This window comes from Sinohyriopsis cumingii, chromosome 16 (genome assembly GCF_028554795.1).
Source record: "Sinohyriopsis cumingii isolate HCF-2022 chromosome 16, ASM2855479v2, whole genome shotgun sequence".
NCBI lineage: Eukaryota > Metazoa > Mollusca > Bivalvia > Unionida > Unionidae > Sinohyriopsis > Sinohyriopsis cumingii.
Window position 1 is genome coordinate 18686221 of NC_142976.1, and position 15545 is coordinate 18701765.

The following is a 15545-nucleotide window of genomic DNA, read 5'->3' on the forward strand; positions in this document are numbered from 1 at the left end:
AATGTAGCTTTAGCAATTTTTCAGTCTTATTGCTACGATGCCTGCTGTGTGGCAGTTTATAGTGAAGTCTATCACTGGGGCATCATGCCACACGGCAGACCCTCTAACCACTAAGCCACCGCCGTGGTCATCAATAGTGAGTATCACTTATGTTGAGTAAATACAATGACATATTGTTTATTAGCATTAAGATGTCTACACGAACTGTGCTTGGTTCTCAAAGGTTTCAACTTGTTATCAAACTGAAAACTGGATCCAACAAAATCGCAAACAATAGAGAGATAAATAATGACTGCATCAAGGGAACAGCAATTCATGCATGACATGGTGTATGGTGCAAAATAAACAAGAGGGTAACACAATGAGCATATTTTCTGTGAAATCTATTATATTAAAGCACATGCTGCAATTAGGTTTCCAGTGTGCAAATAAACTGTTAACTGAATATTTGGCACTGAGCCAGTATCAAACTCAATCAAAGGGTTGAGAAAACAATACATCATACAGCACAATGATAATATGTGCACCCTACCAAGGTTACAGTTGGGTTTCACTGTACATTTTAATCCACCATAACTGCAAATGAAGTAATTATACATTGTAAGGTCTTTCTTGAAAACACATGTACTATTAAATAACTTTCACATAAGATATCTGCAAAACTGTAACAACTTTATGTTCTCCATGTTTTTGTTTCATTTTTGAATTTCAATTCTGCATTCATCAAAAAGTCAATATTTAATATTTAATTAAAAAAATCAAACTCAGAACAAAGTAATACACATGACAAAAGAGAAAAAGTCTTAACAAAAACAAAACGATAATCCTCAAAAAATCTGATATTAAAAATCCAGGAAAAACTGATAAGACTTCTTTATTACAGGCGAGATAAATGTATTTAAAGTTCTGTTTTTGAATGTCTGAGTTTCACTAAATGGTAATGGATGCAGTAGTATGTGTTGATATTATTCAGATCAAAAGCTTGTAACATGTGAAAACTGTAAATGTATTCTCTCTCTCTCTCACACACACACACACAAACACTCTCATGTGGAAATAAATTTCAGCATTTGCATCATTGAAAAATTAAAGTAAACACACAGACAAGCCTGAAGTAAACAATGTTGATATCCCCTATATATTTTCCATCCCGATGGATAAAAAAAAATATTGTTTATTCTTTTCCTTGGTTATTTTCACTCAGTTTCATTAATAAACAGATCCACTATTTTCTATCTCTGATATTTTTCTTTAATAAAAGAGCTTCTTTAAATTTTGGACTGTGACTTGTTTGACGACTTAAATTTTGGACGGTGACTTGTTTGACAGACTTAAACTTTTGAACTATAACTTGTTTGACAGACTTGAATTTTGGAATTTGACTTGTTTGACAGACTCCAACTGAAGATAAAAGGAGACAAACAGTTTCATTTAATAAACCTCAATTATTCCAATTTCTCTATCCTTGCTGCTTTAATATATGAATGATTATAAATTCTAGTCTTTTTATTTGTTGTTAAATTATAGAGCACTTTATTTGTGATGCATTTAGAACTCTAAAAATGTTGCTTTTAGAAAAAAAGCCATTGTATTCTTTTTAATTGGTACATGATGTAGCACTGAATGATTTACATAAAGATCATTCTTTATTATCATTTTCTTTCAAGCAGAAAGTTTACTTATAAGCACACTTTATAATCAGAACAAGCCAACATTCATTTTAAAACGTTTTCACACAAGTTTTTCTTCTTATCTCTCAAGAAAAATCGAAAACATGTAACATAAAAAGAAACAAAATAAACGTCATCATTCAATTCCATGTCATCTCTTGGTTTTGTACCACATTCAAACAATTTTTGCCTTGATTCCTCTATGGAGAAAATTAAGAAACCTGTTAAACAACAATGACATAAGGTACACAAAATCGGATTGTTCCAGATCATCTTTGCTTATTTTGTGCCGCTTCTTTCCGTGCAGCATCCTGCAAAAGCTGCGTGTCACATTCATCAGCTGGCAACTGGACATACCGTACCACTGATCCACGTATGAAACAGTTCTTTACTGATAACTGGAAAAAAGCAACAGCACAAATGAATGTAAAATACCTGATTTACAAAAATATAAATTAACCAGAATATAATCAAACCTACATATCTCATTTCTTTAATGCACTTCAAAGTATTCTCATGAAGCCATCATGTACATTCAAGCCACCTTGTTTCACAATATTCTCATGAAGCCATCATGTACATTCAAGCCACCTTGTTTCACAATATTCTCATGAAGCCATCATGTACATTCAAGCCACCTTGTTTCACAATATTCTCATGAAGCCATCATGTACATTCAAGCCACCTTGTTTCACAATATTCTCATGAAGCCATCATGTACATTCAAGCCACCTTGTTCCTTCCAAAGATTAGCAATTCTAAAGCTTAAATAGTTTTGGGGAAACTCCCCCATTCTTTTAAAAAAAGGCAGAACCTTTTCTAAATATATGAGATTTGATGAAGATATAAAGGTAGGGCTTGAAAATATCAGGCAATTTTCATGGAGGCCTTATCAACTTATATGTTGTTACCACATCAAGATTAAAACAACCAATGCCAATACTAGAGTTAATACTTGGGATGAAACAATACATCTCTGCCATGTATCAAACAAGATTGATAATACATAGCCTATGATACAATACATTACTGATAAATATATAAAATTTAATGGTCTTTTTATCTTTAGCAGGTTTATTAGTGGTGGGGTGGTCCCAATATATATGTGTCAACATACTGGCTATATTTCTAATATGCAGATTAGATAGACAGACACAGACTTATCATTGGATCATGTGCCATTTTCATCCTTGACAATATATAAAAAGTACTTCCAAAAGAGACTACCTTTTAGGCGACTAAGGCGTCAGTTATTCTGATTCAATGTATTAGGCCATTTCAGGCTCCTTGACTATTTGGTCAGGTGCATTAATAATGTAGGTCACCATGCTCTTTGTTTGGTATTGCATGAACACTTTTAAAACATCTTATTGCAAATTTCATTACTTCACTTAAATTTGGAAGTTGATTCAGTGCTATCTTAAAAAAAGAAGAAATAGTGCAATTTCCTCATGCAAAGGAAATCTTATCCAGAAGTCTCAAGTGTCAAAATGGAGATGACTATCAACCAAATCATTCAAAATGCAAAGCAACTTTTATAGCAACAGGCTCCCGTTTCTGCAAGTAATTTTTTTTGTTTGATAAGCATTCACTCATCTTCTACAAATGAACAAGGTGACTATTAGTCATGAAGTCTGGAATCTGTCCCCTTACTGATTTAGTGCCAATTTATTTTAAATCCCATTAGTATGTTCAATCTCTGATCATATATATCCGCATAAAAAGAGACAGTATAAACTTGTCCCCCATGCAAAAGTGAATTACTTTACAGATCATTTAATAACCACTTTTGCACAAGTTTCTCTTATTTTAATATTTAAATTGACCCAGTCTGGATACCAATCCAATATTTTCGGTATGTCACACAGTGAATGTGTCACAGTGAATTCTGCTTGGTGGTTATTGTTTTATTCTCGACTTGAACAAACAAAAACCACCAATAAGACTTAGATGTGACGAATTTATCTGCATGGCAAACCAGAAGTAGACAACATGTGAAGCAACAGAGAAACATTGCATAATGTGGTTACTAAATGATCAGATAAGTATGTAAATAGGGAACAAATCTGTAATGTCTCCTTTATACTGATATATGTTACCAGTGGTTGTGCATGTTAACAGGGAAAAAATCCAGCATGGAATTGACTGGGTAAGATGTGTGGGCATATTTCAAACCATGTGAGTTTGCCATCTTATGTTTGTTAATTTGTAGAAGATGAGTAGGTGTTATCGATAGTTTTTTATTTTACTGACAGAAATGAGTGCATGTTCCTGTTGTGGCTGTCTCAAAATTAATTCTCAATTTAAAGAATGAAAAGGCAAACAACTAACAATTATTCATGACTGCTGAAGATTAAAGTAACTTGTAAACGGGAAGTGTCAAGTTTTAATAATTTATGCAACAAATTCTGAACATACCATATCTCAGTTATTTCTCAAATTTCTTCTCAAACAGGTTTTATGTCATCTTGAAAATGACATTTCTGAAATTGTTGTAACAATGCTCGGTCAGCAGAATGGATTACAATTTACTTGGAAGTGTTAAAATTATATCTAGATGAAAACTATTTGTCATACTGTAAAACTGTGCACCTGCACATTATTCTTTCTTAACAATGTTATGTATATTTAATTTGTAACGTGCGATTGACCATTATCCAAAAATTGAGGGTAGGAGATTGGGCCTATGTGCCTAGTGTTATGTAGGGTAAACATGTTTACCTAGGTTTCAGTTCTTCACAGACCCAAAGTTGATTCTGACCTTTGAATTTTATAGAAACAAATTTTGTTCACTGTTTGATAGAAATTTTCATTAAACAGACCCTCATCCGGGTCCTTAAATTGTGTCTTAGATTGTTATACTAGGGCTGATTACATCAGAATTACTCATTGCATATCTTAACATCAGTGCTCAAAAAATCCAATAGCCAGACACCTGGGGTCCCTCTAATTTTAGATTGGGCTCTTCCTGTATTCCAAGTGATGTGCCCATCAGGCTTGTCGAAAAATATTAAAATTTGCCTGAGGAAACTTTGATCACACTGATGACATGTGTAAATGTACTTTCAATATATTGAAATACCTGCCATAACATGGTGCAGTCTAAATTAGATCACCACAGTCCTGCGTGATATTGAGATCTGATTTTAACCAGAATGATGCAAGGTGTATCACGCTAAAAATATGATTTTGTACTTCCAACCTAACACAGTCATACTTTGAGAAAACACAATTTTCAGTAATCTTCTAAAACAAAAATAAAAATAATTAAAAATAACCACCACTTTCAGTATATGCCCGTTACATGTGCATGTATAAACGGCAAACAGTCATGATTGTAGCTGATGTAAAACTATCCCATGGGCAGTTTAAATAGCTTCAATTAAAGACAAACAGGTCAGGTATCAATCATCATTTCACATATTACTTAACTGGCTGACAATAGCTAGTGAGATGTGTTTGAAGACTGCAGTGGGTGAGCCCACTGTGCTAATTTGCATAGAGAGGATCGGGAAGAGGAACAACCCATAATAGTTAAATCAAAGAGATGCTAGATGCATGCCTTGAATTAGAATGTCTAAGCCATATGTATTATAGATTTAAAAAGTTTCTGAACAGCAGCGAAGTTTCTTTAAAGTTGGATTTTACTGCATATATAGAATGCAAAGCATGATCATTAAAGATGTATAAATATTGTTCCAGTGTAATTCATTTTTGAAGCTGATTTAGGAAGTAATTAACTATCAGCAAAGCCCCAAAAATATAAATTTCAGAACTTTTGGTTGAAGGAGTTTTACTTTGTGAAGCCAAAAAAATAATAAGGGTGTGGGTTATTAATTCTTTGCACATACTTCAAACAACACATCGACATATGTCAACTTGGTTCTGACTAGGATTCACTCAGAAAATCCTGCAGAGATGTTTGAAAATCAGAATCATCCAGTCCCTAGTGAGTGTTGTTGTTGTTACTATTGTAGGGATTAATGCCATTTTTCAGCACAAGATAGGTTATTCATGGCAGCCAGTATAAATGATGGAAGAAGAACCCAGGGAAACCCTAGGAAGAACCACCGACCCACAATAAGCTACTGGCAAGCTCTCTCCCTAGTGAGTGTACCAATGAGCACTAATGACAAAAATGACCTTCAAACCCCTTTCAACACCTACTGAATTTATATTAACATTCTAGCTACTGAAAAGTTGAGTGAAATATTAAAAAAGGGGAAAATTTGGGCACGTGGAAATTGGAGTCTGGTCTTTTGGAATTTCAGTCAGGGCTGGGTGAGTTTATTTAAGGCACTAGCCCTGAGCCTGTGTCTAAAAAAACTTTTCTCTGAGCACAGCATCAGTCATAGTGGAATCAATTTTAGTTGTGTTTCAGTTAATATTTGAGAAGATTTATTTATTTAAATTATTCTTTGGAATTAAAAGTTCTCAACATTATTTCAGACTAAATCACTAATTTGGGATTATTGTGAATTTATTTTGAGACATTTTGGATTATATCATTGTGTTACATAAAGACTTCAGCACATGAACAAACTTAAAGACCTAATAATGTTTCCTACCTTAAATATTCTCTGCATGTTTGTTTTAATGTTTTCTGATTTCATAGTGTTTGTTTTTGTAATCACATCATTATATGTTTTTCATCCTATAGGTGTTGTCTAATGTTGTAAAGCGCTTAGAGCTTCTAAAGATTAGGCACTATACAATATCCTCATCATTATTATTATTATTATTATGAACACTATTCCATGTTATTGGTACATCAGCACTTCAAAATTGGAAGTCATTCAAAACACCACTGGAATTCATTCAGAACACTAAACTTTTCAACTTGTGATAGAACTTTTAGGATTTAATTCACAATACTGTAGGTTCATTTTAAATTTTCACTTTATATTTAAGGGAAATAAATTATTTGTTAAATTTTACAAAACTTGTTGGTTTCTGCTCTTTTCTATTATTTAGTTTAAGACCATAGAGTCAGAACAACACAAGAACTGAGGAACTCCTTAAATATGAAAAAATTCTTTTCCCAAAACTAAGCATTAAAATCACTGGAAACATTTATGATGCCAGAGAAATCATTTACATGATTCCTGTACTTTCCCAATGGCCTTTTATAAGATCAAACTGTATTACACACACAGAAATAAGAGAATTAAATCTGTTAATACTGGGATAATATGCATTTGAATGAAATTTTGTAATAATACTGGGATAATATGCATTTGAATGTAATTTTGTAATAATACTGGGATAATATGCATCTGAAAATAAAATACCATGTGAGGATACTTGTCTGGATCAGTGACACTGATGTCTGTGAGCTTGATATTCAGGAACTGATCCACAGAGTGTAATGTGCCACAGATACTGAAAAAGAGGGGGAAAAAAAAGCAAAATGAAAATTCTGACTAATAAAGTTGTCATTAGGGAACCCAGATTGTCTAAACTATGAAACTTTCATTCTATAGGGCTGTTTATACTATCATGGAACTGCAAAAAGATTCTCCAGGACAATGGGCTCTACACTGCCCTCCTCCCCAACTAAAACTTTGTGCAAACTGGAAGGACAATGTTCTTATCATGCCTGAGATACAGTCTTCAAAAATTTCCAATTGTTGCAGGGTTCTCAAGAACATGAGGCCCATGTCTTATAAGTGTAAATGTTTCAGAGAGATGCACAGCTCTTGTTATAACGTGCATTCCCATGAAATACCTCAATTTTATGCCAGTACTAGGATAACACAAAAGAAAAAAAAAACATGCAGCTCATGTGACTTAAACCTACCTAAGCAAACTGAGCAATGTCTCATTTTAATGGTCAGTACTAAAAGAAATACAGGAAAATATTAACATGTTTGAATATCTGGTTTAACCCAAGTGTTCATTCAATACCAGCATAACAATACATTTACCATTTTTCTGGAGTAAATTTTTCTTCCCAATCTGGAATCCAATGGCAATTTTGTCTATGAGCATAAATTTCATTGCTTTTGTAACTATTTCAATCTTTTACTGTATTAAACCTTTGCCGCCATAGATATGACTTTCTCAAACATGTCTTACACTAGCAGCTAACAAAGACTTTAGACAGCAAGTTGGAAGGCTATCACAAATCTCTAATGTTTTGACTGCCAAAATTGTTCTTTAAAATGGATGTTAATTTCCATCTTAAAGCTTTTTATTTCCCTTGGCAACTCAAGCCACTGTTGATGAAAAACACAAACATGGATGGTCATGTACTAAAGATATATTTATCAATTCTTCGTAAATGAAGAAACATGCCCAGTGCCAGCACAGGGCCACAATTTGGGGAGGACAACAGACAAAAAGGGGCAAGAAACCCACAATTCTAAACTCAAGGTGCAGCACTATCATGTATAATGAGTACAAATGTTAACAAACCAAGAGAATTTACTTGTCATTGCAGTAAGGTTTGCTTTTAAAGGCATGAATAATAGGTCACTGCTCTTGTACATTATTATATGTGTAGAGTGGCATTTGTGAGTCATCTTCAAGGAGACTTCTTAACATTAACATTGTACTTGTGTCAAGTTTTGATTACTGTATTTGCCATATTAAAATATCATACAAACCATGTTGATTATCTAAAATTTTAGTGTTACTGACATGTACTGTTTCTAAACAGAATTAGTACAGATAATTTCTGAACAAAACGTCTACCGTTCTATTTACATGTACCATTCATCAAAGCTATACTGTGTATTTATCTTAGTAAGTGAAATAACTCTTAATAATAAAGGTTTTGCAATGACAAAATTAAGAAATGCAATTATAATTGTCTTTTAGACTCTTAAGAAGTATAGTAAAAAACTTTGTATAGTTTGCATGTAAGCGTATCTGTGTATTTGAGTTATCCACACTTTAAACATGAACTGTTTGCCACAATATACACACAGTAATAACAAAGTCTTTCTTATCTAATAGGAAACAGAAAGCAATTTTTTAACCAGAATTAAACTACGATAAAACCATTCAAAACTACAATTTAAATAACATACAATACATTGGTTCAATATAGACCATACTGTACATATAAAATAATCTTTAGCATAACGGGGGGTAAGTCCTGTCACAGCACACTGCACCAGCCTAGCTCTGAATTGTTTGTTCTATAGGAATACCTCAGGAAAAGAGACTTGTGGGAGTTTGTAGGGTTGTGAAGTGTGTCCGACACCTATATGGAGCTGCAAGGGGCTGATACGAGGTATATAGGGACACTGATAACCAAAACACGACAAGTCTGATCCTGAGGATGTCATGATAACAAACATCAGCCAATACTCCATACATGCACCATAGGAAGCAGGTATGAAGCATATAGGCATAATAGTTGAGTACATTTAAGTACTGACACAAATTGGGGATTCAAAAGCAAAGTTGAGAATGCGTGAAACTTAGCAATGGCCCAAACGAAGTGAAAAATTACAATAAAACCATTACAAACTGCACAATAGCTATTATAAACTACAATAAAATCATCATAAACTATAATAAAACTATCATAACCTACAATAAAACCATTATAAAATACAGAAAAAAGATAAAGTACCAAAAAAAACACAATTATAAACTACAATAAAAACCATAATCACAAGAAAAACCATTATAAATTAATATTAAACCATTATAAACCTCAGAAAAAATATTATAAAGTACCAAACCCATTATAAACTAATCCACAAGTACAATATCCAAAGAAAGCCACATCACATCAAAGTAGCATAGAGGTATGCCAACATTCTCTCCACTGTGCATGTTTCAAATGCAACTAACTTCACCTTACATACGTCACTCTCTCTCAAAAAAAAACATAACTGGTGAATGCCCCCCCCCCCCCCGCAACCATTATAAACTATAAAACTCACTTCCTGTATGTCAAGCAGTGAGTAGACTTCTTTCAGTTCTGATTGGTAGTTATTGTTTGCTCATGGCTAGTATTAATTAGTAGAACTGAAATTGGCTTATTCTCTGCATGGAAATATAAAAAACCTTCGTTACGAACATTGGATTAATGTCAATAAATTCTTTCAGTGAAGTGACTTAAAACTGGGAATTTAATAAAATAATGTAAGCCCTGTTAATTTCTGAATTATAATCTGCAAACATTAAGAAATAACTGTCTCTGAATTTGCATAAATTGTCTTAAATATTTTGACATTTTCGTCTAAGTTTTCTAAAAAGTCTGTGTTATTTTCATAGTGAAATAAATTACTACTTCATCTGACATCTTTAATGTCCATTGTACAAAAGCTGACTTTTTACATAGGTATTATCTGCAGAGTTCTTTCTCCAGCTGTCACGTGCTCCTGGTGTTGCTAACCATGTACATGTACTTGAATAAAATATTTCTGCACGTTTTTTAAAGCTGTGATAAACCAATGCAACAACATAAAAAGGTCTATGCTGTTCTTCTTGGGTTTCAAAAATATTTTTTACTTTGGGCAAAATCAAGTCTGGTAGATTTGACTAAGATGTCTGTTAACTTTTCGTGTTTTTTTAAATCACCAAATGAACAGCAACAAAACCAGGCTGTCTTGATTTAACTGTTGACATACTCTACTACTAATCCAGTTCACAGACTGAGACATAATTTAGGTTGATAATTTTGCACTTCCACAGAACTACAGCTCAGGTGGCTTATTTTTATTTGGATCAGTCTGTCAGGTAGTGAGAAGAAAGGTGCCTCCATCAGTATTCCATACTCAATCTGTGTATACTGTTCATTACATACTTGATCTGTTCATACTCTTTATTACATAACTTAATATGTGCATACTGTTTAGTACATAACTTGATGTGTGCAGTTATTACAGAACTTGATATGTGCATACTGTTTATTACATACTTGATCTGTGCATACTGTTTATTACATAACCTGATCTGTGCATACTGTTTATGACATAACTTGATCTGTGCATTATGTTAATAACATTCTTGATCTGTGCATACTGTTTATTACATACTCATGTGGTTAAGAAATAGATGTTGTTCTAACAGAGCTCTAGATAAATAGAATATTTACACATTTTATGCAATCAATCAAAATCACGTGATTTAATTTGCAGCATTTAGTGCTTTTATATTATCCTACTTTGAGCGGTGTAAAAGTTTTGACATGGCACAAATGTTAGCATTTAGTGCAACAGGATTCTCCACAGAAAGTTTGTAAGAATTTAGTATAATAGGATTCCCATGGAAGTTTGTTAGCATTCATTATAACTGGATTCCCATGGAAGTTTGTTAGCACTCATTATAACTGGATTCCCATTGCAGTTTGTTAGCATTCAGTATAACAGGATTCCCAAAGAAGTTTGTTAGCATTCATTATAACTGGATTCCCATTGCAGTTTGTTAGTATTTAGTATAACAGGATTCCCAAAGAGGCTTGTTAGCATTCATTATAACTGGATTCCCATTGCAGTTTGCTAGTATTCAGTATAACAGGATTCCCATAGAAGCTTGAAGTTGCAGTCCAAGATTTCTTCCCTGGAGTTGCATTTCCAATCCTAAAACTAGAGTTACAATAACAAGACTTTTTTGTCACAAGCAATAATTTGGAATGTTTGTACTGTTTACAACAATATGTATGTCATTATTTCTAACTCATTCATTGTGAAAGATTTAGAATTAGGCCAAATAATAAGGTATATGAGGTTTTGGTTACCTGCAAGACACTTTTCCCCATGCTGACTATTATTTCTCTTCCAATGCTAAGATTAAATGTTTCACCAAAAACAATACTAGACTATTAACTATTCCTTTCATTCTTATTGGTCCATCTAACTTGAACAACTTGAATGCTTGTAAATAATGCACAACACTGGGATTTATTTTTGATTTTTAATGTATGATCATTATCATGATATTCATTCACCAAACAGACATTGCATAAATTATTCCATATTAAATACATGATTCATTCAAATTTAGACTTGTGCAAGCTGAACTATGCAAAACATGAATAAAGAAAATAAGACTCCACTTCCAATTCTCCGGATAATCAAAATAAAAATATCTGTATGAAAAATGTTAATATTTGAAGAAGATTGGAATTTGAAGTTAAATATTAATTGGAATAGTGCTTCAAAAGCTTACTTCATGTTATTTATGAGTAAATTCTACTGAAATTTTCTAAGTTCCTCCATCTTTTTAGCACCATTTTCTGTTAAACTTTTGAAATTCTGCAATGAAGCAGTATGACTACTTACCTAAGGTCATTTTTCAGCTCCACAACAACATCCTTTCCCACCAAAGATTTGAAAAAGGAGTAAAATAACTGAAACAGTAAAGCATGACTAATGAACAGTTACTCCATCTCTATTGTGACTGCAAAGAAACCAATGATCTATCAAATGCAAATGTAAACACCTGCAATAGTTTATCGAGCTATAAATATTGTATGATGTCATTTACCCACTAAGGCATTGTGTCATCAGCCATATTGTTTTTGGACAAAAACAAACATGATAAAGTGTTCAGTAAACCTTATTATTGTTTTCATTTTTATCTAAGTCATATGTACTCTATGTACTGTTGTACCCTGCAAAGAGAGATGATAATAATAATAATAATAATAATAATAATGCATAATAATAAAAATAATGATAATTATTTATTAAAGCTGTTTTTATAATTTGATCTTTGTATGAGTTGTAAATCTTTGGAAGTGATGCACACGAATAAAGTATATTTTGACAATAAAATTTGTTTAGCTGTGTCCATTTTGAACATTGTAAAACACCCCTCTGAAAAATCCCATGATTTTAACTGAGAGCAAAAATGTTTTCCTCATATTACAGCACAAGCTACTTTATCATTTATTTGCCATTATGATATAGAAATGATACAAAGACTCATAAAAAAGACTATATGTTCATACTATATTCAGTTTCTTTCCGACAAACTTACAAATAATGATTCAACAATAACATGCTGACTGAAATATGTTCAGTGGGGTGTACACATCATTTCATAACAGTTATATTTCATACCCAGCATTTCTACATGCTATTTTATTTTCCACAAACATTAGTTAAATTTAGTAGAAAAGAATAAATGTTTATAATTATGTAGTTTAATCAAAAACGAAAAAAGTCAAACATTTTAAATTTTGAAAGTACAGTAAAACAATAAAATCCAAAAAAATATATAATAAGTCTAAAATATAACTTAAAAGCACAGTTTGTGTACATAAGTATTATAGTGTATTAAATTACAAAGTTTATAATGTTTAAGACACAGGTGCATAGAACAGAACAACCTTACATATAGGTTGCTTGCCAGCAAGAAATGTATTTACTAAGCGATCAATCGGATTAATTACTGTTTCATTATATTGATCAAAAGTTAATTTGCTTATTCATTTTCTCTAAGTATGGTATAATTTAAATAATGGTCCTGGCCCACTATATTATAATCTTTTTGACTGAAGCTGGGGCTAAATTCTGTTTTTAGATATGAGGTAATGATTCATGATATCACATGAGTGCCAATGCTAAACAATGCTATTATTCAGTAAATAAATTATGCCCATTTTTGTTCCATTAGTGAATAAATTGGAGATGTGTATAAATAAAGTAATCTTGCTTTTGCAGGGTCTGAGTTGGACAGAAATGACAACTCATTGAAATACAATAAAAATAATGAGAAGACAATGAGCTACTACTTCAGTAATTAATAAAATCATTTCTGATTACACCTTTTCCTTCATAATACCCTAAATTTGTTTTACCTACATTTAAAACCTTATTTTGCAAGTGGTCTGCTGTTTTTCACTTCTTTCAGTTACAATAATTATTTTCTCCAGCATTAAAGTTTGTCTTGTTTTAGTTGGATATTCTTCTATTGTTATTAAAGTACTAGGTGTAAACATTATGAGCGCTTAATTTTAATAACAACTGTAAAGATGGGTTTAACATGGCTTTGGGAAAATATGACAAATCTATACATATGCACTGCATATCTTACAATTATTGAAATAAAAAGAAACAGTTATCTCTTCCAGAAACAGAATAATTTACTCAGAGACAAAAGTCAGTGGCTTACTTCAAAGAAGGCATACTGGGATTAACTCTATAAACAAAGTGTACTATTCAAGCCCATCATTGTTATAAATGATTACATAACAGTCAGTGGTGGCTGTCTCTGTTCTTGCCAGTCAGTCATTTACAGAGCTGGATACTGGGTCCTACTCATAGCCTACATATTGACAGTAGCTATGACGGTCCTGCTACAATAAGGCTCAGTGCTCAAATACTCTACAGGTACTTTAGTCTAGAAAATATGAAACACTATAAGCATACATGCAAAATTTCAGATACTGGTAGCCAGCTTCTTTTTCTTTAGACCATATAAGTGGTCACTGGATTAAATAAAGTTCAGTGAAGTTTATCCCAGCTTTTGCAGTGTGGTTGTTCATAGCAGTGTTGAAATGCATATTTTGCCAAGACATCGTGGTCACTGGTCGTATTCAGCAGGTGGTCACTCACAACAGAGCATTTATATAATAAAATCAATCCATGCATTACAGTTGTGGTCGGAAATGACAAGTAGCCATTCTTAACAGTTTTTACTGCAGACACTTTTTAAAAGTGCAGAAACGTACTTTGAGTCATAAATATCAGTCACAAATACGTTTTTACATTTCAGGAAATGGACTTAAAATGAAAATGGCATTAATGCTAACAAAAGGCAAAACAATGTTGAAAGTGACAGCACACATGAAGACAGTTAAGAAGCAGTTCTCATGGTTGAAATGAATTTGAATCTGTACATTAAAAGCAATATGCAAGTGGTGTGACACTGCTGGAAAGCAAATGCATTTCTCAAACGGAAATACTAACTTATGGCTATTGATTAATCTAACCCAGACCCAGATTATTCTTGTTGAGGGTAGCTGTTCTACATAAAAAAACAGAAAATTCCATATACTGTTGAGAAAACTCTTGAAATTATTGTAAAAATTGATAATGCAAATTAGCCGAGTTCCATTCCATGAAAGTGAGTAAATAAATCAGAATAATGAAGCATAGTGTACTGGAAAACTTCTTTAACCAGAATACCATACAAACATTTTTTGAATGATAAAAAGCATGAAAAGTGAAGAAACAAAAAAATATATGGGGGAAAAAATCAACTTGCTAGAGTGCAGCAAGATGTACCAAAAAAATAGTCAATAACTGAAAGACGTCGTTTTTCTCCAGTGATCTTATGGGGCGGAGAATTTAATCCACACATGTAATAAAACAACTATCAAACTATCAGCTACCTTTTCATTTTCCCTTTTGTCTTTTTTTTTAAAGTAAATGAACCGTGAGTTTATGCCAGGGACTCTCAGAAATATGTTCGGAACTCCTAGGTTCCATGAATCCTGTATGGCACGAAAATAGGAAACCCGTGTCGGAATATGGATGCAGTATCATTCACTAACTAGCATATAACTGTCTCTTTTGTCTAAAAAATAACTTCGTCAGATTTAGCTGCTGTCATATACGCATATATTAAACAAAAGTCGTTCACAAGTTTTGCCTAAAGTGAAGTTCGAAATTTAAGCGGGGAAAGAATACGTTACCATTTCGCACAGTATCTGAAGACTGGTTTAAAACTTTGTGACAGGTACCTATATTTACTGGACAAAACCAAACTAAAGAGAATTACCGGAACAAAAAATGAAATTACCCGACGAAAGGAAATATATTTATAATACTCAAACAATTAATATGTTTCATAATTTACTTAATAATTTTCTGCCAACTAAAATAGGGTCTTATATTTTTTACTGAAAATGTTGATTTTATTTAACGAACAAAATGAAGGGAGACCTCTCCTTTATTGAAATTT

The 15545-nt window shown here is 32.6% G+C and overlaps 1 protein-coding gene across 1 annotated transcript; it reads right to left on the minus strand.

Annotated features, from left to right (window-relative positions):
* Positions 1–366: 366 nt before the first annotated feature.
* On the minus strand, positions 367–15318 carry LOC149780016 (U6 snRNA-associated Sm-like protein LSm2). Its single transcript, XM_089936760.1, has 4 exons — positions 15277–15318; positions 11915–11982; positions 6962–7052; positions 367–2068 (listed from the first exon to the last, which is right to left on the minus strand). Exons 1-4 carry the CDS (start codon positions 15277–15279, stop codon positions 1940–1942), a joined length of 291 nt encoding a protein of 96 aa, XP_089792886.1. The 5' UTR covers positions 15280–15318; the 3' UTR covers positions 367–1939.
* Between the last annotated feature and the right edge of the window lie 227 nt (positions 15319–15545).

What these genes read in the sequence shown, in the direction of transcription:
- LOC149780016 (XM_089936760.1), bottom strand. An exon ending in GAGCTGAAAAATGACCTTAG is followed by an intron (nt 7,053 to 11,914) that starts GTAAGTAGTCAT and finishes CCTCTTTTTCAG; the next exon opens with TATCTGTGGCACATTACACT. An exon ending in CAGACAAGTATCCTCACATG is followed by an intron (nt 2,069 to 6,961) that starts GTATTTTATTTT and finishes GCTTTTTTCCAG; the next exon opens with TTATCAGTAAAGAACTGTTT.